This window comes from Limanda limanda, chromosome 4, assembly GCF_963576545.1.
Source record: "Limanda limanda chromosome 4, fLimLim1.1, whole genome shotgun sequence".
Lineage (NCBI taxonomy): Eukaryota > Metazoa > Chordata > Actinopteri > Pleuronectiformes > Pleuronectidae > Limanda > Limanda limanda.
The window spans coordinates 14511032-14536481 of NC_083639.1; the positions used below are offsets into that span (position 1 = coordinate 14511032).

The 25450-nt window shown below is 44.4% G+C and overlaps 1 protein-coding gene across 6 annotated transcripts; it reads left to right on the forward strand.

Annotated features, from left to right (window-relative positions):
- Positions 1–717: 717 nt before the first annotated feature.
- LOC133000014 (RNA-binding protein Musashi homolog 1-like) lies at positions 718–25450 on the forward strand. Of its 6 annotated transcripts, none has more exons than XM_061069854.1 (14): positions 718–782; positions 1382–1422; positions 2251–2332; positions 2480–2564; positions 11649–11690; positions 12275–12367; positions 20175–20223; positions 20777–20859; positions 21079–21196; positions 22258–22338; positions 22904–22960; positions 24183–24254; positions 24454–24635; positions 24807–25450. In XM_061069854.1, exons 1-14 carry the CDS (start codon positions 718–720, stop codon positions 24846–24848), a joined length of 1092 nt encoding a protein of 363 aa, XP_060925837.1. In that variant the 3' UTR covers positions 24849–25450. The 6 variants fall into 6 exon arrangements, with proteins under 6 accessions (XP_060925837.1, XP_060925838.1, XP_060925839.1 ...); XM_061069855.1 differs by having other exon boundaries at positions 24183–24242; XM_061069856.1 differs by having other exon boundaries at positions 24183–24242; positions 24481–24635.

The following is a 25450-nucleotide window of genomic DNA, read 5'->3' on the forward strand; positions in this document are numbered from 1 at the left end:
GTGGTCCTTTTGGTCATGTTATTTGTTGCTTAGTGAGCGTTTGTGTCATCACTGAACACTGATGTAGCATCGTGTGTGTGTGGAGAAAAAAAAAGCAAAACCCAGGACCATTCAAAACGCTTTTAATGGGCCATGCTGTTGTGATCAGCCAATGACATGAACGGCGGAGAAACACTACACAGAGGGAGAGAGAGAGAGAGAGAGAGAGAGAGAGAGAGAGAGAGAGAGAGAGAGAGAGAGAGAGAGAGAGAGAGAGAGAGAGAGAGAGAGAGAGAGAGAGAGAGAGAGAGAGAGAGAGAGAGAGAGAGAGAGAGCCAGTGGCAGCATGAATAAAGGCAGGCAACGTGCAGGAGGGAGGGAGGGAGGAGGGAGAGAGGGAGGGGGGGTGGTCCGAGGGCTAGGGTAGGCTACGGGGAAACGAGCTAGGGGCGGAGCCTGTCTCTCCGAGCGTGTATGCCTACATACATGTGTGTGTGTGTGTGTGTTTCCCCGCTCACCCCTCCTCCTTTCAAACCACCCCACCCCCATCCCTGCTCCCCCCCTCCCTCCCCTCTCTCTCTCTCTCTCTCTCTCTCTCCTCCCCTCCCTCGCCGGCTCCTCGGCTGCCCGCCCCTGAGTCTGGAGCAGCAGCAGCAGCAGCAGCAGCGGCAGCAGTGAATGGAGCTCCACTGCCTTCCCTCGCCTCACAGTGCGGGACTCACAGCAGCGGAGAGCGGCATGGACACGGAAGGGAGCCAGAGCAGCCTGTCCTCCGGAGCGGACACCTCCCCCCACGACCCCTGGTAACAGCCTGCGGGCCCCCCCATGCTCGCCTCGGCCCCGGCTCGAGTTCACCTTGGACTTTAGTGGAGTTCAGTGCGGGAGCGGAGCCGAGACAAAAGACGAGCACGCTGCGTGTGTGTGTGTGTGCGAACGCGTGTGTGTGTATGTGAGTGTGTGTGTGTGTGTGTGTGTGTGTGTGGGATGGATCCACTCCGCGGAGGAGACGGGGGACGCACCGCCGCTCTTTCCCTCCTTCACGCTTGTTTATTTATCTCGCTTTTCCTCCACAAGGCCACATCGCAACTTCTCCTCCATCCAATGGAAAATGCGATCCCCCTCTCCGTCCTCTCTCCACCTCTCTTTTCTCCCTCCTCTCCTCCTCGGGGGGGGGGGGGGGGGGATTATAACGGCCCGACTGGCCGATGGGTGACTTCGCAACATGGCCGATGCTTTCTTCTTTACTTTTATTGACGCTGTAATTACGCACAATTCCGCCCTTCAGTGAATGTGTGCTCTGTGGCCGTGCAGTGAAAAAAGACGCGTGTGTGTGTGTGTTATTGTGTGTGTGTGTGTGTGTTTATGTGCGTGTGACTTACACCTTCTGTTTCTCTCCATTCAGCAAAATGTTCATCGGGGGTCTGAGTTGGCAGACGACACAAGGTGAGCTGTCCCGCACGCTACTTTCACAAGTCTCACTGAAACGCCTTCTGTCTGTCTGTCTGTCTGTCTGTCTGTCTGTCTGTCTGTCTGTTTGTTTGTTTGTTTATTTTATCTCCCATCATGCATGTGGCGTAATTACAGCTCCCGCGTTGCACTGCAGCTTCCTGAAGTTCAGGAGAGAAACACAGTGAACAGTTGAATCAAAGCCTTGTGTTCAGCGAGGATCAGGATCTCAGGGTTTAGACTTGCACAGAGACGCAGGAGGAGGAGGAGGAGGGGGGGATTAACACTGGAAAGGCGTGCACACACACATACATACATGGACTTGTCTGGGGTTTTATTTCCTGCATGTGCACTCATTAGCACTTATAATGAATAGCAGGGGGGGGGTGATCGATGGTTGTGTGTTCACGCAGAAGTTCAGATCCTATCGGAGCCCGGGCTGTCGCGCTCCGCCGCGTCCATTCATTTATTCTAGGAGCCGTGCGTATGAGGCTGACGCGTGGATACAGCTTTTTTTTTTTTATTCCCGTTACGTTATTACCCCGTCACTGCTGCTGCTGTTGTTGTTGTGGCAGAGCTAGCAGCAGCAGCAGCAGATCGTCCCCCCCCCCCCAAAGCTCCGCAGGGCCTTCCAGGCTGGATGTGCTGGAGCTGGAGAGAGGGACACAAACACAACGTGGTCCGACCCCCATTGTCTCTGTCTCCAGCCACATCACCTCCAGCCGGGACTCGGGCCTGCTCGTCTCTCACTGCTGCTGCTGCTGCCTGTGTTTTTATTTTTTATATGTGTGTCTAACCCCCGATCCCCGTGTGCTGTGTCCGCAGAGGGCTTGAAGGAGTACTTCGGTAAATTCGGCGAGGTGAAGGAGTGCATGGTGATGCGAGATCCCGTTACCAAGCGGTCGAGGTAAGAAGGAGGCGTGTGCGCCCGGCCGTCCTATCACTGGGTGCCTCATGCGCTGCCATGCTGCTCCACGATGCGTCTGTTTGTGACTCTGAGTTCTGATTTCATGGACTTGAACTGATTTTGTCTTTTCTATGTGCGTTTCTACAGGGGCTTCGGGTTTGTCACATACGCGGACCAGGACGGGGTCGAAAAGGTTTTGGCGCAAAACAGACACGACCTGGACTCCAAAACGGTGAGTTCTGGCCACTGCATGGATTGTTGCTGCCACTAGAACTGGTCATTGGTAACTTCTCCCAGTCAGATTCTGTGTGCTGGTTTATTTTTTTTCCCATGGTGCATTTTGTTCCCCATGCACCGAATGGCTTGTAAAGTTGAGGAGTGGAGCAGCCCCCTCTCCTCCTCCTCCTCTGCTCATTTCCCCCTCCAAATCCCGGTTCAGGGCGCCAACATGAAAGCGTTCTTTCTTGGATTTCATTGCCATGGTTACCTGGGGGACCTGAATGGGGAAGGAGCCCCTGCAAAACCCTCACAGGGTTTATACAGAGAGCTCACAAGTTTTTTCCCTCTTCTTCTTCCTTTTTTTTTTTTCAAATAGCAAATAACAGCAGCAGGTTTGGTGGTGGAGACTGTCAGAGGAGGGAGGGGAAAAACAAGTTTGGGGAAATGAAAAAGTTGGGGCAGCAATGTCAGGAGGGAAGCCTGTAAGGTCCAGATGAGGTTTAGTCGGATTTGAATAGTGATGTTTTGTAGATAGAGGCTGGTGTTTGTAGAGGACGTGCCCGAACAGCTCATGTTACTGGTGGGTTTCCCCTTCCTACACCGACACAAGCAAATTCAAATGTTTTAAATGGAGCAAATCGGTTCAGAGCGCTCAACACGCTCGTGCTTTAGCTGCACCATCCACCTATAGAGCACACACTGACTGGAGAACAAGTGTGAATCCCTGTGGTTTGTAGTTTGGCGAGGGTGGAAGCCGCCGACTCTGATTTAAATATCTATGAGAGTGTGGATGTTGTTGTCTTGGTCATGTAGATGGGTTGTGGGAATGGGGCGATGGGTGTGTCCTTGTCAGCTTGTGGCCTTTCCTTTACCGCACACACACACACACACACACAGACACACACAATAGGATCATTTGAGAGTGGAAATCAGTTGCACAGAAAGTCACCAGAGCCCATGGGTGGAGAGAAGTAGACCTGGTTAGTTGTTGGGAGCAGGGCCGGTTGCCGGGGGTGATGCCAGCCACAGGAGACAGTGCTGTTAGCCACTGCACAGCCTGATGGGACTTATGTTGCCATAACAACTTCCATGCTAGTTTGCATTTACTCAAGACACTATAGGCTTGGTTGGTTGGCTCAGCAAAGCCCTAACACACACACACACAGATAATGTTAAAACACGTCAGACCTTTACACTTGTGTGTCTTAGCTGATAACGTGTGTGGTGATTAATATTTAGAAAGTTTTCAAGTATTGGAACTGAGTGGATGTTTCACACGGTTGCTGCGATTTTTATGACAGAATGAGTGTTGCTGCAGGTAATGGCTCAGAGTTTTCAGTCGTCTTGGATGTGATTCTATGCAACTCTAAAGTGTTACTTAGTGAGTCATGCCACCTCTTAAAACCAGGTACTGCTGGAGCCTGTGGGAGCCAGACCGTTTGTGTGTGTGTGTGTGTGTGTGTGTGTTATGTGAACACAGGTTTGGAGGCTTGTGGAGACTCAGCCTGGCAGGCCACTGGTGGGGTTAGGCGTTGCCCTATTATAAACCAAAACACTACATAAGTCTAAACAATAATAATGTTAGCGGCTCCACTGCAGCTTTGGCTGCTCAGGTTGTTATGGTAGCGCCGAGTGGAGCGAGCAGCTCACCATGCCATTTATCCAACCAGGCATTTTAACACAAGGCGATGGTTGCCATTTTGTCGTTCCACTTTGGGATGTCTGAATAAATGTATCTTTTTCATGTGTTTGCCGATCTTCGATTTGCCAGCACGTGATAGATAAGGGCTACAATGACTTTAGGCTGTTTTTAATTGGTCAAAACCGCTTCAATGACACTATATAAAATATTACTGATCCACAAATGTTGTGCAGCAGCAAAACTGCTCATTCCCGTCTCCAAACACTGTATTAGGCCAACGATTCCCAATTTGAGAAATAGGACGCCCAGCAAGACAAAGAATATTCAAGGAACCCCTCATGTATGTCCCTTGGAATAATTTACCATTTTACACTTCTATGTAGTTATACGAAATAACAACACAAGATAAAAGTATTAAAATACATGTGTATTTTTTTATCCCGATTTAAGAAACACTGTATTAGCAACATGGTTTCCATCTTTATTTGACAAAAATTATGAATGAAGGTTTACGCTCATCATCTTGAGGGTAAAAAAAATGCTGCAGTTAGTTCGAAGTCAACTTCAGGTCAAATCCTGTGGAGGTTGAATTAATATTTTTAATAACTTGCATAGCTTTGTGGGGCCCATGTCACCCTCTGTCACACAGCTAACACATAATTATCCTCTATATTTCTTTCTTTCTGTATTTTCATGCACTTTGAGTCTGCATCACACCTGGACGCCCCCTCCCCTCCCTCGCTCCACTGTATTGTTTGATCAGCATGAGATTTGAGGAAGACATTCCTCTCTGGAGTGAGAAAGAAGACTCGCTGCTCTGATTTATTATTTTTATGCTGAGCCTTTAGTTTATGAGAAAAGAGGCTACAAGTCCTGAAGCAGGAAGAGAAGAGGCGCGGGAGGTGGATATGAAAAGGATGTATAACAGAGAAACAGGGTGAGAAGTAAACTATATTAACCGGTGCAAGGTCCATTGCACTGGTTACAAGTTGCATTAAACATTTACAGTCCTGTTACATCAGTATAGTTTTATGCGCCATTTAGAAACACCGAAGCCGAGGGCTGGGGGAGATTTTGCATCACAATACCTGCGTGCCCTGGAAATATAAATACAACAAATGTGAGGCTGTCTTTTGTTTTCTAGAGTGAGCTCTGTTTGAGGTTGTTGTTTTGGTTGGAGGTCAGATTTCCTGTTAGGACAAAGTGTGGCCTCGGGGCAGTGCTGTGCTGTTGTATTTCTCTGGACAGAGAAGAAGGGCACAACTGGTATTTGTTTTCTCTCAGAGATAGTTTACTGGAACCAGTTACGGGAAGGAGAAGAAAGACGAAACCAGCTCTTCTCACTCACTCGGATTAGTGCAGGTGGAATTTAGATTTGTATTTGATTAATTAGTGATTGATTGTTTTATTCTTATTATTAGTTTTATAAGCTATTTTCATGATGATTTATTTGTTCACTGATGGTGCGTGTGTTTTTAACGGGCATCCTTTCCAAATTACACCATAACTAGCAGGTATCGACTTTGTAAACCCACTAAAAGGCAATTGACCCATCTTCAACTGCTGGTAGAGGAGTTTGTCTCTCAGTTTTTCTCCCGATGAGTCGTGTTCAATGTCACAAACGTGCCAGAAACTGAGGCGCTCTCTTAACTCCCTGTCTTGCCAGAGTAACATTTTGCACGATATGGAGAAATAAATGGCCGTTGCACATGGTTTCCAAAATACAAAAAACAACAAGTACGCAAATATTAGTGGTTACTCATAGCTTAAAAGTGCAGCATCGGATTCTAGACTACCAAAATTAAAATAATTCAAACATTTGCATATTAACCTGCGAGTCAGATTCCACTGCTGATCCGACCTGATAACATCCTGTTTTTACTGAAGAATCATTTGACTGAACGCTGATTGTGTCCTTATCCATTGTAGACAAATCACAGCTGTAAGTGGGTGTTAGTGGGTTTTTTGACCTACGGAAAAGGGGCTTCAGAAGGAAAAGAAACATTTATAGAGGAAATGGAAAAAATAGGTTCCATTCATTTTTTTATTTATTTAAACTTGCTCCTGTGGACGTGTTGCGGCCATTGGCCCAACTGTTTGTGAAGGTACAGTAGCAGTAGCCATCAGTATGGTGCTAATAGAGCTACTTTCACTGCAACAACATATGTTAGCAGCAGCCGTTGAGACCATTGGCACTACACTGTCACATTCTTTGCTGGTCTAACACCTGGTTAGTGGAGAGTTCAGTTTGCTAGCAGTAGCTCCTTTGGCTCCCGACTGGAGATTAGCTGTTAATGCTGACATGGACAAAACTGGAGAGAGCAGGGGGGGTGGAGAAGGTAGAGGAGAAGAGATAGAGGGAGGGAGGCCCGGCTCCTGTGCTGTAATTAGTATGGATCTGAAAAGCAACTAATCGGATTGAAGGAAACAAACTGGATTGGGTTTCCGAGAGTCCATGCTTGGCCTCAGATCCGGGGATAAAGCCTGGGCCGGCTCGGAGGGCGGGTCCAGGGCGCTCTGTGGTCGTGCCACAAACTCGACCCTCACTAGCGCCAGCATCATCGCCCAATGCACTCAACCGCCGCGGCGACGCGCTCAAGCTGGGTTACCGGGGTAGCGGCGGGGTTGGGTTGGGGGGTTCCTCATTAGTGAGCTTCGTTAACTAATTACTGTGCCATTGTTCAGCTGTGCAGATTGACCCTGCTGGCCCGAGCCCAAACTAAGTCTCTCTCTCTCACTGTGTGTGCAGGCATTGACATGCCAACTCCTTTTGTCCCACCTCCTCTGTTTATAGCTTTTTGTTGCGCTTATATTGATTATATTGCACATAATGGGGCGGCCTGTGGAGCCTTTTTTTATCAACGTGTGTGCCATTTTGTTGCACGAATGTCTTGGCAGGTTGTCTGAGCCCTAATGTCTACATGTGGTTTGACACATTACGACAAATATGTTTATTGTCGGCGGCGCGGAAGGAGGTGGATAGTGTGTGTGTACACTGGTCTGTCCTCGCCCTGATAATTACATACAGTATGTGTGTCATTTTACATGTGTGGGGGCTTGTGAGTGTGTGCGTATGTATGTATGCATGCCTGTGGGGGTAGCACGGGAGCCCCAGTTCCTCTACGGGCCCATCTGTTTTGTACTCTTTGTCCTGTTAATTAATGGAAACAGAGGGGCTGCCTGCTGGGACGGCCCCGCTGCACCGCTACACTGGACAGGCCCACTTTCTCATGGGCTCACTCTGTTTTCCAAATGAATGCCTGCTCTTTCTCCGTGTGCTTTTTCTCCTACCTCTTCTATCTATCCATCTATCCATCTATCCATCTATCCATCTATCCATCTATCCATCTATCCATCTATCCATCTATCCATCTATCCATCTATCCATCTATACATCTATACATCTATACATCTATCTGACATTCTATTATTTTATTTTTGTTTTCCAGTTTGTAACACTGGTGGACGCGCTGGGCCACGTGAGGTGACTATTGGCCGTAGATTAGTCTCAAAAGCTAAACCACTAAAAACAGAAATCATACCGTAGGCTCCTCCCGCCACTGCGCTGCTTAGATTGAGCGGAGGTTGGATGTCATGAAGCAGGATGCTAGTCAGACCATTTCACCGACACTCAGTCATAACTCTTCTCCGTCCGTTTCTTCCGTGGAGGAGGAGCGGCTGTGTAGTTACATGTTGCCACCGGTCCTGATTGGGACTGTGACTTTTACACAGCCACTTCTTAAAAAATCTCAAGGCTTCCTCCTGAAGAGTTACGTCTGAGTGTTGCACACGGTGACTGGCCTAGTCGTTTCACTATTTTGCTTTGTGGCCTGTCTTGTCTTCCTCGAGGCTAATCTGATAGATGCTGTAGTTTTTCATCTATTGTTGCCTTTCTCTGAATACAGCCAGTTGTAGAAATGACGTTATATAGATATATTCTGTTTCTTCGCTGAAGTGGAATGATTTTTTTTAACCGCATGGCATGACCGTAGCTGTAGTAGCACTACTACAGTTACTGCATTAGGCCTAACCTAGTCTAGCTGGTAACCTTCTGTATTCCAGGTTGTTTAAAGAACTTCTGATATGAAATACTGGTGTCAACATGTGTAGTATCAGTGGTCAATATAACACCATGAGGAATGTTTTGACCATTATTAAAATCATATCAGTCTTTAATATCTCTGTTTTTAAGCTGCTGTATTAAAAAGGTTATTTCTACCTATTTGTGAGGTTTATAATTCTCTAGATAGGTCAAATACATGTAATTTGTGTTCAGTTACTTCATCCACAAGCAGTTAATGCAGTAGTATATCGCAATATATATATATATATTAATTCTGTTATAATATACTGCACATATAACCTGATCAATCACTCCTAATATAACAATGGTGTTATATCAAAGCAGAATTAAAGAGGAAATTAATGCTACAAAATGGTTTTCAAAATGTTCAATTAGTGAAAATGCTTTTGGATGTCTGTGTTTGTCGAATATGTTTTTTTCCTTATGAATATACTCTACTGTATTAACTGTGGCGATCATCGGTACGTGACTGCAGCCATATGTTTGTGTTGGGTTCCTCTCCTCGCTGTCACTTTCAGCTTACAGCCTGCGTCGGTGCCACATAATCGCCTCGGGGCGGCTCCTGTACTCTAGTCTTGTTAGAACGGTTAAAGGCAGGTGGGCTGACCTGAACACGAGAGGATGTTACCTCTCAGCGCTTTCAGGTGGGATGAGGAACCACCGGCCATGTTGCATGGCGTTTCTCACGAACTGATTTGTTTAGGTTAGGTTAGGGTGTGTCTATATTACAATGAACTGCCTAAGAAGAGAAGGTGACACAGTACAGTGTTTATGACGCAGTGTTCCTCTGTGATGTATTATTGTGTTATTCTTCAGAGGTCACGGCAGCTTCTCTCTGCTCTAATGCTTCTTGAATTTATGCCTCAAGACAATTGTACAGTTTAAAATCAGCTTGTTTCAGTCTAGTACAGGTGGACAGGACTGTATTAGACAAAAGCAGCTTCCTCTGTTAGCCATTTACAGCATTGTGTCTTTTGCTGTCTAGTCTGTTTAGTTTCTATTGAAGGTTAAAAAAAAACATGTGGTACATACAGTAAGTCACTGTGCTTGTGAGTGTACAGCATGAAGCCACACACGTATATTATGTTACGCTCGGCCCATTAAGCACAGATCCAGTAAGTGAACGCTGTGCTGCCACTGTTTGTGCGTGCACTCTCATTGTCGCTGCCGATAGTCTGGTGGCCATCGCGTGTCCTTGTCACCATTGTGTCTCCTCGCTGAGACCAGCTGGAGGTGACACGACACTTCACGTCTTTGTGTCCCCACTTGAAGGTGCAATGTCCTCCTGCCATCCTCTCCAAGGACGACGCAGCTGCATCTTAGTTACACGGTGTCATTGCTCTCCGAAGCAGCGGTTAATCTGCGGCACTTAAAAGGTCCTCGCAGGATTGGTCACCGGGAGCAGGGAGATATAATAGGGAAGAGATGAGAGGATTGTTTTGGATATTGAATCAACCCTTTGAATTGTGTATGTCGTTCACATTATAAGTACTTTCTTTCTGGCCGTTTGATAGGCTCCTTTTAGTCGCCAATATCAATCCAATACCTCTGACGGGCGGCAGCGAGAGACACAAGGGGTTTCACTTCACACATCCAATTATTAGAACAAAGATGGAAATCTAAGACCATAATACACTACAAGGCCCTGTGACCTAAAATCATCTCTCATGTTGGCTCGGGTGAGAATAACACGAGATTCCACGCAATTTTAAAATGCCAGGCCGGGCTTTGCATATTTAGAGTTATTAAAGGCCAGCTCATTCAAAACTCATTTGCTTCTAATTTTATCCGTAACCTTGACCAGTGCAGAGATGTTTCGTGAGCAGAAATATGGATACAGTCAAATCTGGCTAATCCAAAATGGGGGTTGTCTGGATTTGTGAGGTTTAGAAAAAAATAGATATCTCCATCTGAATTATAGGCAGAATATTAAATGCTCATTTCGGATTTCGGACTGTTTAGTTTGTTGGTGTTACTCATTTAGTTCAGAGAATGTATGCATTCACGTCTCGCTGTGTGTTCCGTCCTCTTGCCTGTTTGTTTGGCTGGCGGGTTTAGAGGTTTTCTTTGGGAGGGGGCTTGCATAAACAAGGGGCTACTATACATACTCTACAGATTTGCATATGCTCTATTTCTGGTCTTATAGGCCTTCAGATGGTTCAGACTCAGGCTCAGTGCAATAACTGATTCAGTGGGATAATTCATCGACTTTTGCAGGATCGACCACTAACATATATATCCAGTGGTGTCTTTGTTAAAGAAACCTAAGCAGGGGGGACCTCCACGTCTCACAGGGCACAACTTTAATTCTGTTTAACCCTTATTATCTTTTTGGGTGCCTGGAAGTCTTTGTCAACCTTTAACTGCTCAAAAATACATTTAACATTTTATCAGATGAAACTTTAGGACTTTTAAGATTGATTAATATTTTGACCTGATGACGTTTTCCCCAAGTCTGCACTTGTAATGTGTGGGATCTCGGAGAGTACAATGGAATTTCATATGCTTCACGTGTTTGTGATTGTTGATGACAGTTCTTTTGATACAGCACCACTGCTCCCAAATCCTCAGTACGTCTAATTGGATTCCTGTTGTTTTTCAAACAGAGGGAGTTTGAGTTTTATGACATCTATTAGTGTCTAATTGACCCCAAACAAACATAACTTCATATCGCTCGTCTGTGAATGATCTTGTGGCAAACTCAAGCAATATATACAGTACAAAAAATAAATGCTCAGGGTAATATTTTGTCAGCTTCATAAAATGTGCAAACCAAACCCAGTTTGTCTCAGTCAGAAATGTTTTTATTTTAATACGTTTCTACAGAAAAAAACAATGAATTTTATTCGTTAACATTAAAAAATATGAATTATTTTACACATACATGGCTGAGTTCTCTGGATCCTCAAACTATAAGGAGGTTAAAGTGTTGAAATCGTGATTTTTGCACATTTCTACTGTAATTTTTTAACTAGAGTGTCACTCAGCCGAGAACATTACTCGGCCAAAGCAACAGTTAAAGTCAATCAACTGCACCACATAACACGCTTATAGATATCATTAGTCTGATTGGTCTCATTAAGATCCATGAATTATTTCCTGGGAAAACAGTGAAAATTAAAGACAAAAAAAACACCAGGCAATGTCCAAGAAAGTGATCGGAAATCCCCGGAATTCCTGATCCAGATGTGTAATGCAGTCGTGCTGGCCTCCTATAATCATTCATAAAAACAACAATAATATTCACAACAGAGGTTCTTGAAATATGTACACCATTACAATATGTGTGATAATAATGGAATGATATAATAATAATGTGTTTCACTGCCTTTAAGAATTTTTAACTATTTTCTCTCATCTCTCCTCTACAGATCGACCCTAAAGTGGCGTTTCCCCGTCGGGCCCAGCCCAAGGTGAGTGTACCCTGCAGGGGTTAACGGCTAAAGGAGGAGTCATGATGATGTCATGTGTCACCCCCAATTACTCAGCTCTGGTTGGCTGGGATTAGAGTCAGGCACGTGTTCAGGGAGGAGCGCCAATCCACTTGTCCAGCCTGACACCGTGGCCCCGTACCCTGACCTTAACATCCTCCCCCCACCCTGCACCCCGACCATCAGCAGCCAACAGAGTGCACATACACACACACACATGCTTTTTTGTGTCCTTGCACACACGAAGGAGCACTCACCTGCACACACGCACACACGCACACACACGCACACACACACACACACACACACACACACACACACACACACACACACACACACACACACACACACACACACACACACACACACACACACACACACACTCCTTCGAGCTCAGACCTGCACTGAAGTGAATTAACCTGGATGCTCAGAGGAGCTTTCAGAAACCTCTGAGATTAGACAAACACAAACAAACACTAAGTCTCTTTATCAGAAGCATCTACCCCCCCCCCCTTTCTAATGTGATTAGTGGTAAACGATGCCTTCTTCTTCTCCTCTTCTGCTAGCTGGTGACCAGGACAAAGAAGATCTTTGTCGGAGGGCTGTCAGTCAATACCACCATCGAAGATGTGAAGCAATACTTCGACCAGTTTGGAAAGGTGAACCATACACAAATCTGGGATCTATTTGTAGCCACTCAGTGACGAGCTCCTGTCTTTTCTCTGATGCAACGGTTCCCGACCTTGACTTGTCTGAATCTGGTCGCCCACACATAGACACGGCTGAATCTATTTAAACTGAAAGTGGATACAATTATTATTTAGGCTCCAGCTCCCCACAACCCTAAAATGATAAACAGTATGAATATTGAATAGATGGATTAATAAAAATAATTATTGATTTTCCTATCTTTGGCCAGTTTGGTTAACTTTGCATTCGTACTATTTCCCCTTGAAATGTCAACAGTTTTCAACAATTTATCCATTACATTTAAATTGTTTATCCATTTGCTAACTAGAATGACACTCAGTAGAACACCAAGGAATAGCACACTCTCATAAATATCAGTACCCTGAATATGTCTAATGTTTTTTCATCAAGATCCATGAATCATTCTAAACAAATCAAGGCCAATGTTACGGAAAGTGAAAAAAAAATCCAGATCCACACCAAAATTAAAATTTACCAGGTTCTTCCTTAGTTCATGACCCTCCCCTTTATTTCAACCATTTTCCTCTTAACATGAACTATTTTAACCATTAACCTGTTAGCTAATTAGTAGAACTAGAAGCTTAGGTTGTTTTAAATTCACAACTGTAAAATCACTGATATATTCTATTCATAAACACTAATTATTGAGCCAAACCAAAGGTTCAGAAAACCTGGAATGGGGCCAGTTCGTCTGAAGAACTGACAAAAGAAAACAAGTTGCTAGTGGCCGGCCAAATATAGACGGGGACGACCAAGTGCACTGTTTCTGTGCCATGTGTTCCTTACACCAGTATAACATTAAGATAAGAGAAAACACAGTGGTGCATACTCTACAAAGCCCATTCAAACATACTACAGAGATACTATAGCCCATTTACGTAGAAGCTTGACAACACCACAGGCAGTGACACAGGCAGGTGCAGAGATGGAGTTTCAACTGATTCATTTAACAATCTGACTCATTACCAGCTGTGGTTAACTGTAGTATATCACATATATCACATAATGATTGATTATCTGTTTTGTCATTCGAGCAAGACGACACGTCAGAGAAGCAGAGGATGACATTTAACTTGTCATTCTTATTTGCTCCTTGTGTTTAAATCACCTGATGTGCACTTTGTCTCCGCGTTACCACCGTGCCAGATCTTAAAAAAACACAATCACGATGCAACTGTAACTTTCAGTCAGTATCCGTTAGACATCCGCTGCTGTGGTCCTGCCAAGCTTCCAGCTCAGTGGGGGCGCTGCTAAGCGTGGGGCCCTGGGGGCGGCCGCACCCTCTGCCCCCGTGGTCGCTCCTCATGATGCCAGCTGTTTAGCCATGAATATTATTTCAATCATTTATCAATCAGACATTTCAGTTTTCCATTATCTCATGCCATAATTGTTTTAACCATTCTCCTTTTAACTGATTCAACCCATTATCCATTAATGTAAACTAACTATTTCAATTATGTATTATTATTACTATTAGCTATATAAATCATTTATCACTTAGCTCACTATTCCCACGGTTTCTTACTCTTAGATGAATGTTTTTCTTTGCTCACACATTTACTTGTTAACTGGTCTGTGCACACATTTAGTTTTAATGTGGGTTGATTGGCTGTTACAGCTGACTCAGTGTGTGGACACACATTTTTAATCAAATTAAAATTTCTGTTTCATCAAATTAGTTGTGCTACTTCACAATCTTTCCACCTACACACTGTGCAACCGCAGATACTACCACTGGAGAACAAGTACCCCCTGGTTGGGAATCACTGCTCTAATGGACCTTTGATGAACTCTACTCATCTTTTCTTGCCTTCATCATGTTCCATTGTTTCTCTGCGCATTTGAAAATTTACAGAGAAGCAATTGTTTTGATTTTTTAAAAAACTTTAATCAACTCCCCCCTTTCATTCGAGTCTGTGCTCGACAAAAGCTACACGCAGGGTGTAAAAGGTGGTGAGAAAAGGGCCAGATGTTGAAAGTGAAAGAAGGGACTGAAAGAGAGAAAGAACTCAAAGAAAAGAGAGGGGTGGGGGGGGAGCAGCGTGGTCATCTGTGTTCTGCTCTGGCTGCTCCAGCGTGAGTTTAGTTTCTTAGGTTATCTCTTTTGTCGGCCACTTAACTCTTTTCCGATCAGATCTCTGTGTTTTTTAGCCTCCATACGTTTGTCCTGCTCTGCCCCTTTTGAATGAAATGTGTTGAAAGGCAAACCCATGCTGTGGAGACAGATGAGTGGCCGGGGAGAGGGAGGAAGAGAAAAAAGGGCCGCGAGAGGAGGGGAAGAGGAGAGGAAGATGGCGGGGGACTGAAAGGGAAGAAGCAGCCCCCCATGGAGAGAGAGGGAGGGGAACTCGGAAAGGGTTGAAGGGCAGAGAAAAGGAGGAATGTTGAGATAGTGTGGAAGGAAAGTGGAGATGAAAAGGAGGAAAACAGCAATCTGATGGGCTGTAAACGTTTGAACGTGTCGGTCATGCAGGAAAGGGTTCGTTTTTAGCGAACTTCACTTCGGGGGGTTTGGGACTGTGTCCGGGTGCAGGCTCTTCAGTATTAACCAATCAAATGCAACAGCTGCTCCTGTAACAGCCCCCCCACCACCACCATATCCAAAATCTGTACCTCAGACACCAGTTCCCCTCCCATCCCATACAGACACACACACCCTGCTCCATTCCCTCTCAGCTTGTTGCCGTGGTGACCTGCTTTCGCCCATTGTCCTGCTGTAACCCAGTGTGTGTGTGTGGGTTTTGTTTCCTTTAAAAAATGCGTGAGAAGTGTGTATTTGCATGAATGGAAAGATGGGTGTGTGTGTGACAGTGGCATCATGGAGGCGGCGGAGGGAGGCGAGGCTGCATACATTTGTCCAGATACAGACAGACAGCGAGTCTCACAGCCAGCGATCCACTTGTCACAAACACTGAGTGTGTGTGCGTATGTGCATGTGTGTGTGTGTGTGTGTGTGTTTGACTGCATGTGTGGTTCTGCTGCTGTTGACCAGTGAGCAGGGCCGTTAGAAAATGAGTGTTGCTCCAGGACATAGGCCTAATGGTTTGGAAGAAATTAACAGCACGAAGCTCCCTCTGCCTCGTGTCTGCCCGTGTTTTTCTCTCTGCTGGCCTCATGTTCGGGGTCATTACCATATCTCAGGTACTGGTTCAGATTTAAATAACTAGCCTCTGTCCATTCTTAACCTGTTTGGAATGTTCTGTTCTCTCGTCCCGTGTTAATGCTCCAGAGCTACTTCAGAATTATTCCTGGTCATTAGCGGCAACTCCTCACTTTTTATAGTTTGTGTGCTGGACGTTGTGTGCAGAGCTTTTTATAGTCAAGGTGCAGAGTGTTTATCCGAAGATATTATAGTCTGTGATTTTAATAACATGAAACAGAATTTTCTTAATTACTCTTCCCCTAAGTGGGCTATGTAACTTTAAATGATATACTTAAATATGGGTAATTTTTTCTACATTGCATGTCGTCTATTTCGACACAATCTTCAAGCCAATGTTATGCTCTTACTTTGAAGACAAATTGTTAAAGAGGAAATTAGTCTATGAGGGTTGCTGCCATGGTGGAGATCAGCACCTGTGGAAGCTATTAGTCCAATACGGTGCAAATAAACATGGTCCGATATATTGTATTTAAATATATCAGATTTTCAAAATTATATCAGATATGATTGGCTGCAGGCTGCCAGTTACTGCCCACCGCTGTTGTTTATCTGAGGACATAGAGTAAGACATGCTCAACTGAAGGCACACAGTCCCGCCCCCACTCTTACTTCTATTGAGCGCTGGTCCCCTGTTTATTCAAATTTAATTAATATCGAAGGTATCTCATGTCCAAACTGTCGTCACTGCTCCTCCCTAAGCCATTTACTATACACATGGCACATGTGAAGCCGATTAGAAGAACAGAGATATGTGTTCCAAATACAGACAGACATTTGAGGAATTAGCAGGAAGACGTCTTCTGATTTTGGGCCGGGGATCCAGGATGACGTGTGTGAGCATCCCACTCATTGTAAGGTGGATGTTGTGACATGTGTCGTGTTTTCCTGAGCGTGTTTTTATTGAAAGTGGCTGCAGCTCTGTGCCGAATCACTTCTCCCTGGTGATCACAGACACTCGTATCTAAGACAACATTCCCTCCGCAGGATGGGGGGGATATCTGGACTGTTTGGACACGTGAGACCAAAGCTGTATCGTGGATAGCGCCGATCCCACAGTGCATTCCTGCCGAGCAGGAGGTATTTCTTGTTTATTATCCGAGCCTGGTTACAAGGTGCAGGTTAGGATTGAGTGGGACTCGGCGCCTTGTTTATTTTCATACCGTGGCACCGCCTTGCAAAGGAAAACACAGAATGCACTATGCATTTTCGGCGTCTCTTTGATTCAATTTTTTTGAAGTACACTTCTGAAAGCACACTTGCGCAGACTTCATTAGACTGGACTCGACACATCAGGTGTTATGGACCAAAGTGAGGAGTTGAAGGCGTGTGTTTACGAGTGGTTCCCCTAACAGAACAAGTCTGAGCTCCTGTTGCTGAATGTCCCGGCACCAATGAGACCACAGCAGCCATGTTTGATGTAGGTCTCGTGATCCCCCCTCAACCTGGTGGAGAGTTGAGAACACCTCCCTCCTTCCTGCTAACGGTGACTGTAGAGCCTGTGTGGATCAGAGAAACGTGTTCTAAACAGGAAATCAGGCTTATAGTTTGGTGATTTGATGATTAGCATTTCAGGCATTTAAGTCACACAGTCAATTATGTTTAATCCGTAGGAAATTCCCAGTTTTGATTTTTTCCAGCCTCTGTACTGCATTAAAAGAAGTAGCATTAATCTGCTGATGGCCCCCTGACTGGTTGGGGAGATAGTTGTTTGCATGATTTAAATGAAAAATCATAATAGTTAGAACAATCTTTCTTTTTGCCACTGAAAGCCAAGGCATCCATCTTTTACCTCATTACGTTGTAAGGCTGTGAGGACGTCTTAATATTTTGTAACCTGCGGTTAAATATGTGTCAACAACTTTCTGTGGTGCCAGGGAGTGGCATGAAAGGAGTTGAGAAAAATGGGCTTATGTTAAACACTAATAAAAGTAAATAGTTTAAATAACTTATCAAGTGTTAAGAAATACTTTTCATGTTTTGAACTAGATTAATTTTGAAATCTTTTAGATCAATATCTTTTAAGTGTCTATTTAGAAAAATTGGGGGAAATGTATAACAACATTTCTGTACTTTTATGAGGAATTGACTTATATAACTGATTAGCTTACATCAAGTAAGAAAAAAACAACCATCTAGCTACCATTTCTATTGCAGAGTTCATCAAATGAAAGCCCTCCCCTCTTAAGCTCTTTTAAAACAAATCAGGAGAATATGTTCGAATGGCAAGCGAAAGAAAAAGGTGGAAAAGATGAAAAGTGCGGCATGTGGAGAGGGCAGACGGGAAAAGTTAGGACTCCGTTCACCCATGTGAGCTGGCGATTAGGAGGCTTGACTGAGCACTTTGTCTGCTGGCCTGTTTAGAGAGAGAGAGAGAGAGAGATGGCCGTGGAGAGAGAGAGAGAGCGGGAGAGAGAGAATAAAAGAGTGAGATGTGAGGAGACAGCAGGGGAAAAAATGTGAATGCCACCTTTCATAATCTTGGGGGGGGGGAAGAACGTGTAATGGACTTGCCAGCAAACACTTGTTCTTCAGACAATAGCAGCATGCTTCAGTAAAACCTGGATCTGTTTTACTGCTGCGCTCTGGAGGCTGCACAGTTAACCCTACATCTGAGAGAAGGGGCCCGACTTCATGAGAATATGACCTTAACTTTTCTCCACTCTCCGCATGCATGCTGAGCAGTTAGCGACTGAGCCACTGCTAAGCCAATCTCCGACCCCCACAGCTATCCAATCAGATTGTCTTACAGCACCCTGGGCAGTGGACATCGGAGAGCATCTTCTTATTGGTTCTGGCAAGGGCAAGGGGACTGGTGTGCGACCACAGCATAAGCTCGCACACGTTTGCGAGTCAGCACGCCATTGTTTTCTCATGGAAGACCATTAGGCTAACAATATTAGCCTGAACCCACAGCACATATAATCTTTTTGTGCCGGCTTAAAAAAAAAAAAAAAGGCTTCGGAGCAGCACAGCTCCAAAGCCCCTGGCAGCGGCCGTGCGAACCATCCCTCCAGAATAGATGCTGCTAATGCTAACAGGAGGGCTAGCCGTGCATGTAACTCTAGTCCTATGATAACATGTTGGCTCGCAGCTGTCTACTTACTGTCCTGTCCCCCGGCTCTCTGCTGTGTCATTGAGTTTGGACGACCGGAAGGGTGAATGGGGGGGGGTTAAAAACTGAATGAAGGACAGAGAGAGGAGGGGGGGGGCTGCTCTGCATGTGTGTGTTTGTGTGAGTGTGTGTCCACGCTATACATTGAGATGGAGGAGAGTTAACAGGGTCATGGAGGCTGTGGAAGCAATCTCAATCCTCTCCATATTCATCAATTGGCAAAGAATAAGGGAACTTTTTCACCTGCACAGGTACACAAACAGACACACACACGCACACAGACGCTATCTCAATCAGTCTGCAAGGCGCCTGTGTGTAGTTGTGTCTTTTCTTACGAGGTAAAGGTTAGAAATCGGATGGTCTGGTCATCCACAGGCCTCTGCCACTCATGTTACACTGAGTTTGAGTTTCAGTGCTCGCTGCCTAATGAAAATAGCCATGTAGTCATACTGGACATGAGTCTCCATGTGATACAGTCAAGTTGCACCGCAGATTTGTGTGAGGTTTTTTTCCCCGGGATAGCCAAAAAAGCCAAAGTTATTTCTCCAGCGATCCCGGCCTTGGTTTCCCTGTCTCTCTCTCTCTCTCTCTCTCGTCATGCCGACAGAGCCGGAGCAGAAGCTGCTAACTTTCCTGCCAGTGAAGGACAAGTGGGGGAGGGAGGGAAGAGAGAGGGTGAAAGGGGGGGAGGAGGAGAAGGAATATGAATAGGGCAGTGGAGTGAGTGCAGAAAGGGAAAGTGGAGGGAGAAGGAGAATAAAAGGAGAGCGTGTTAACAAAGACCCAGGTTCACTTTGTCCCCTGCTCTTCTCTTTAAAAGTGTTCACTCAGAGATTTTCTATCTTCTATCAAAACTTTACCTTCTATCTTTCTTATTTATCACCCCATTATTCATCACTAGTTCCCCCGTTTTCTCTTATGCTTTCTCTCCCTCTCTTTTCCCTCTTTTCACCCCATTCTTCTCATTGAAATGAGTTTGGGTTTGTGGAGGGGGTGGGCAAGTTCTTCTAATTGAAATTCTTTACAGGGTCTCCATGGTAATAGTAAACTTTGCAGAGAGGGGAAGAAAGACAGTGAGGGTGAGCGAGTTGAAAGGGGGAGAAAAGAGAAGAGATGGAGCAAAGAGTGGGAAAAGAATTTCCTCTTGTGCACATACACTCTTCCTTTTTCCAGATGATAGATTGTATTTTATTTTTATACAGCTCCCCCTCATTTCCCCATCGCTCTCTTTCTCTCTCTCTCTCTCTCCTCATTCTTTCTTTTTTCTTTTTCTCCTTTGTCACCTGTCACCCCCACCCTCCCTCACTCTCTCTCCCCCCACCCTCTCCATCTGCTTTCCCCTCTAACTCTAATGCTAAAAAGGGACAATGGCACCCCATGCTGTGTAATGGTCTGTGTGTGTGTGTGTGTGGGTGTGTGTGTGTGTGTGTGTGTGTGTTAATATGTCGTTGCTCATCTATCCTCCGCTTTGTTCTCACAGGTTGACGATGCCATGCTCATGTTCGACAAAACAACCAACAGACACAGAGGTATGTACACGGAGTAACCGTCCACACACCCAGAGACAGGTCCTCATGAATGGAGGGGAACAGCGTGATAGAGTCATTAGGTGAAGCTCCCCAGAAAAAAAGAAATAGCAGAATATTTCTCCGTTCACATTGTTTTGTCTCTCCTCCTCCTCCGGCTTCCCCTCGTTTCATTTATCTCTGTCCTCTCTCAGTGAGGCAGAAGTGCAGCGCCCGCTGAGGGTGGCGGAGTGGGGTCAGGATGCTTACAGGCGAGGATGTAGCTTAATGAGACGTGAGAAGTGAGGAAAAGAGGGAGGGTGGAGGGGGAGAAGAAGAAACTGGGGTGTGATCATTGGTAGAGGACAGATATACCTGATCCTCCATGATGTCAACACCTGATTGACAGAGCGAGCCACGCTCACAGTAATGACAGGGGATGGAGTTTATTTCCAGTATAATTGCTGAGATCGGGAGTGGTAGGGTCTCCTCTACAAACTGTATGTCCTTGTAACAAACCGTAGGATATCACTAACAAGTGTGGGAATTACAGTGTGTGTGTGTTTGTGTCTTCCAGGTTTTGGCTTTGTTACCTTTGAGAGTGAGGACGTGGTGGAGAAAGTGTGTGAGATTCACTTCCATGAGATCAACAACAAAATGGTACAGACACATTTCCTCAACTCACAATTTTTCAATTACAAGAGCTTAATATCATTGAAACACTAAATCGTCAGTAGTTTTGCATTTTTTGTCATATATTGTACTTATTATTATATTATTATTATTTGCTCAGTGTTTCTGATAATGAGTTTTGTGTGAGCATTGTTTCAATCTTAGTAGTACTTGTTATTAAATGATCATTTACTTCCCATGTTTCAGGTGGAATGTAAGAAAGCCCAGCCCAAGGAGGTGATGACACCGACAGGCTCAGCCAGAGGCCGCTCCAGAGTGATGCCTTATGGGATGGACGCCTTCATGCTGGGCATCGGCATGCTGGGTAAGATCCAAACTCAGATATACCTGAAGCAAATACACAGTATGAATAGCATGTGTAAGTTCATTCATAGACATATTCCCATTTAAAGTGCCAGTCATTGATAACTCTCCTCAGAGATTTTATTCATTAGAAGAATGTGTTGTTGTTAAGATCAGAAGGTCAACACAACACATTTCTGTTTTATAAAATATCTTGTAATGTCACAGTTATCCCTGCGTTTAGCCCTGTTAAATTACTACAGCATATTTATATTTGTATAATTGAAGAGTTTGTATAATTGTTGGAGGAAAAATATCAAGGATTAAAAGAGGCAGAGTAATACATATATGACATGTTTACATATATTGATGTTATTTTCACTTCATTGTTCATTGTCTTTGTGCAGAAATATAACAGTAATCTCCCACCATGATGAGAATATCCTTTATGGCTCCTTTCATCTAGTATTTCTAAAAGTAAACCCAGTTGATTTGATCTAAAGGTCTTGATTAGATTAATATTATTGTCTGAGCTGATTCTCAAAGGCACATTTCCTATGAATAAGCCTACTGTGTATCTGAAAAATTTAGAGGTCACACACTGAAGGACGACACAGTTCTGCTCAGTGGAGTAAAAATATCTCTTGAAAAGAGAAATGAAGAAAAAAACTGCTGTACTAATGTCATTTATAGCTGTTTGGCTCCCTCTACTGGACATTTGAGATTGTACTGTACTGTTGTTCCCATAGTCTCAGTAACAGCTGTAGAATCACGTGACATGGACTCTTAAAGAAATACAGGATAAATATTATGATGATGTTGATTATTAAAACAAAGACGTGTGTTCCGACTAGGATTCATTTTAAACTCAGTATATGTGATTCAAATAATTCCAGAACCAAAAAGAGAACATCTACAACTATCAACTACTCCAAACATGTGGCTAGGTTTGTTAGTTTTTATTTATTCATATATCATGTATTTATTTCAAAGTTCACCAGCAGCTCTGTTCTTCTTCAAATGTCATGAAGTGCCTCCTTCCTCTGTGTGTTAACAAACGGATGATTTTGTGTCTTCTAATAGGCTACCCAGGTTTTCAGACTACTACCTACACCAGCCGCAGCTACTCTGGAATTGCGCCTGGCTACACTTATCAATTCCCAGGTCCGTTTGTGTTCACCTCACAGTTCCCTCTGCTCTCAGAAGGCTGAACGATGCAGGCTGTGACATGTAGTTGATTCAGCTGTGAGTCCTGTGGGGATGAACTGTGTTTTGCTCTGTGGACTCAAACACAAACACCCACTCGCAAACACAGGCTTAACATCAGTGGGTTCTCAGGCTGCTTGTAGATGCTTTGAGAGTTTCATTTTGAAATGGTTCCTGACGCTCCTCCTCCTCTAAAAGACGTTCTTTATGTCTCAAGTCTCTAATGTTGATCTTCGTCCTTTGATTTGTAATCTTTTTTTTCTTTTATTCTTCTGTGTTTATTGGATCTACTTATGTAAGCGCCTTTCATTTGGCCGCGTGGCCTCGCCTCTTCCTCGGCTGTGCCTTCCTGCCCTCTCTCAGCATAGATCTCTGACTTTCTTTGCTTGTGCTTCCTTGTTGGCGTTAGGCAGTGGCAACATGTGTGTTTGTGTGAATGTGGCTTTGTAGTGTGGTGGGTTGATGTGGACTGTGTTTATAAAGTTCTCTCTCTCCCTCTCTCCTAAACCTTCTCTGTTTCTAGAATTCCATTTAGAGAGAACCCCCCTCATGACATCATCCCAGCACCCTGAGCTGGCAGGTTAGTGGCTCCTCACTCCTCCAACGGCCCAAGAGACAAAAACAGAGATATTTAGCAGCAGAAAGTCAAATGAAGCTGCCTTGAAGTAGCCTTTAAATGTCTTCACTACTCAGTACAAACATGAGGTTTTAGTCTGAACATGTGACTATTCCTGTGATGAGAATAGTATTGGTTTACTACAATGGGCCAAAACTTGTGTAACTTCCTGCGTTCATTCCAGGTGTTTTTTCAGCTGTTGTGAAAACGCATTCCGAGATAAGTCTGTAATTCTGTGTCATACAAACGATCCTTTGAACGTACAAAGAACTCCTGTCTGTGAAACCTGGGGTCGAATTCACAAAGCGTCTCATCTGACCATTAGGAGTCGTCCTAAATGGTGGTTAAAGTTACTAGCAAAGAGTTATTCACAAAGCAGCTCAGTGTGACTTTCACAGACTGACCAAGAGAAATTAAATTAATTTAACATGTAATAATATTACCCAAGAAATAATAATAAATTAGAGGGGAAAGAAAGTATCAAAAACTTGAACAAATAAGTAAAGTGGAAAGAGTTTAACCTACCTCCATCCTCCAATGGGATGGTTCTGTATTTAGTTTATATTTTACTGTTGGCTATTAATACACAGTTTTGGTTAAAGAAAAAAGCTAAAATAAAGTTCATATGCTCATCTGAACTGTTTAGATTTGTTGATGAGCTGATTTCATTCTTACACGTCATCAAAATATACATTTAAAAGTTCCCCAGTGTTGTTCTTACCCACATAATCTGCAGTATTAAACAGACTGTGAGCAGGTTTTAATGACCCATCAGAACTTTCTCAGACTTATCTCAGTAACATACCTGTTTGCAGTGCTTTAGAACTTTGTGAATTTCTCCTAGACCACAAACTGTGTTGTCCAAAAGAGTACCTCCCCTGATCCTCTAGCAGCCCTGTCTCTATACCGCCATCCAGTGGCTTTAAGTTGCAACTGCATCCATGCCGGAAACGTCATCCTTGTTTTTCTCGACTACATTATTTTGTTGCCCCTTTAAAGAACCCTGCGGTTTGACGATGTATCATGCAGATGTTTTTTAGGATCTGAACTCCTCCACCGACTGGATTTAACTCAGATGTGTGAGCAGATGTTGACACCATGCTGTAGATTGTTACTTATGATTTCATACGAGAGATCAACAGTGAGTTGTCTGTACATTAATTTGGGTTTCTGCTATTATCCTCAGCCATTCCTCTGACTGCATATGGACCAATGGCAGCAGCCGCCGCAGCAGCAGTAGTTAGAGGTATGTATGTATGTTTGTGTGTGCATGCGTGCCTGTGTGTGTGTGTGTGTGTGTGTGTGCGTGCGTGCGTGCGTGAGAGACAGAGAAAGAGAAAGAGAGAAACACTGAGACCAACCATGTCTACTTGTGCATATTTGCATGCTTGCCTCAGGTAGCTTGGCCTGCTCTGACAAATAAAAGAATATTTTTAGACGTGTGTGTGTGCCTGGAGGCCTGACTTGTCTCCTCTGTCTCTTAGGCTCCACCCCTTCACGCACAGCTGGTTTCCTGGGCACCAGCAGCCCTGGACCAATGGCTGACCTGTATGCTGCAGCCAATCAGGACTCAGGAATCGGCGGCTACATGAGCGCCGCCAGCCCCGCCCCCAGTTCAGGGTTCGGCCACGGTCTAGGGGTAGGTCTCTCTCACACACACACACACACACACACACACACACACACACACACACACACACACACACACACACACACACACACACACACACACACACACATACACACATACACATGCATGAATGAGCGAACAGAAAGTGTAATCAGCCTTTGTGTGTGTGTGTCTCCTCAGGGTCCTCTGATTGCTACTGCGTTCACTAATGGCTACCACTGAGGCGACCCAGGTCACTGAAGATGGGGGGGCTCTTCCTCTGCTGACGAGCCAATCACAATGCTGGCTGCCCACTGATGGCAATACCTGATTGGCCGGCCACAGGCTTTACCGGGCTCCCTGTGGCTCCACCCACCGACTGAATATCTTTTTAAATCCTGAACTCTTGTTTTGCTGTACTAATCTCACTTCAACATAACGTCCCCATCGCTCCTTGTTTTGTCCTCACGTAGTCTGATAACTAGATTCCACCCGCTGTCATCCTCTTTCTTCTTTTGATGCTGAGAAAAGAAAACTCGAAGAAAAAAAAAAAAAAAAAAGGTCTCCGAGGAAACATTTGTCATCTTTGACAAAGACACAGAGGACTATTGAGTTTTTTAATAATAATAATAATTTTATTTTAATGTTACATGTCGTTTCATCATGAAATCGTTGAAAGCTGTTACTGAGGGAGAAAACGCCGCGTGAGATGGGTGTTTGTCTATAAAAACATTTTTAACAAAGGAAGAACAAATCCAACAACAGTCTTTTTCTTTTTTTTAACTGAAGCTTCACGGAAACACAGAAAAAAAACCTAAAATGTATATTTTGGTAGTCTTTAAAAA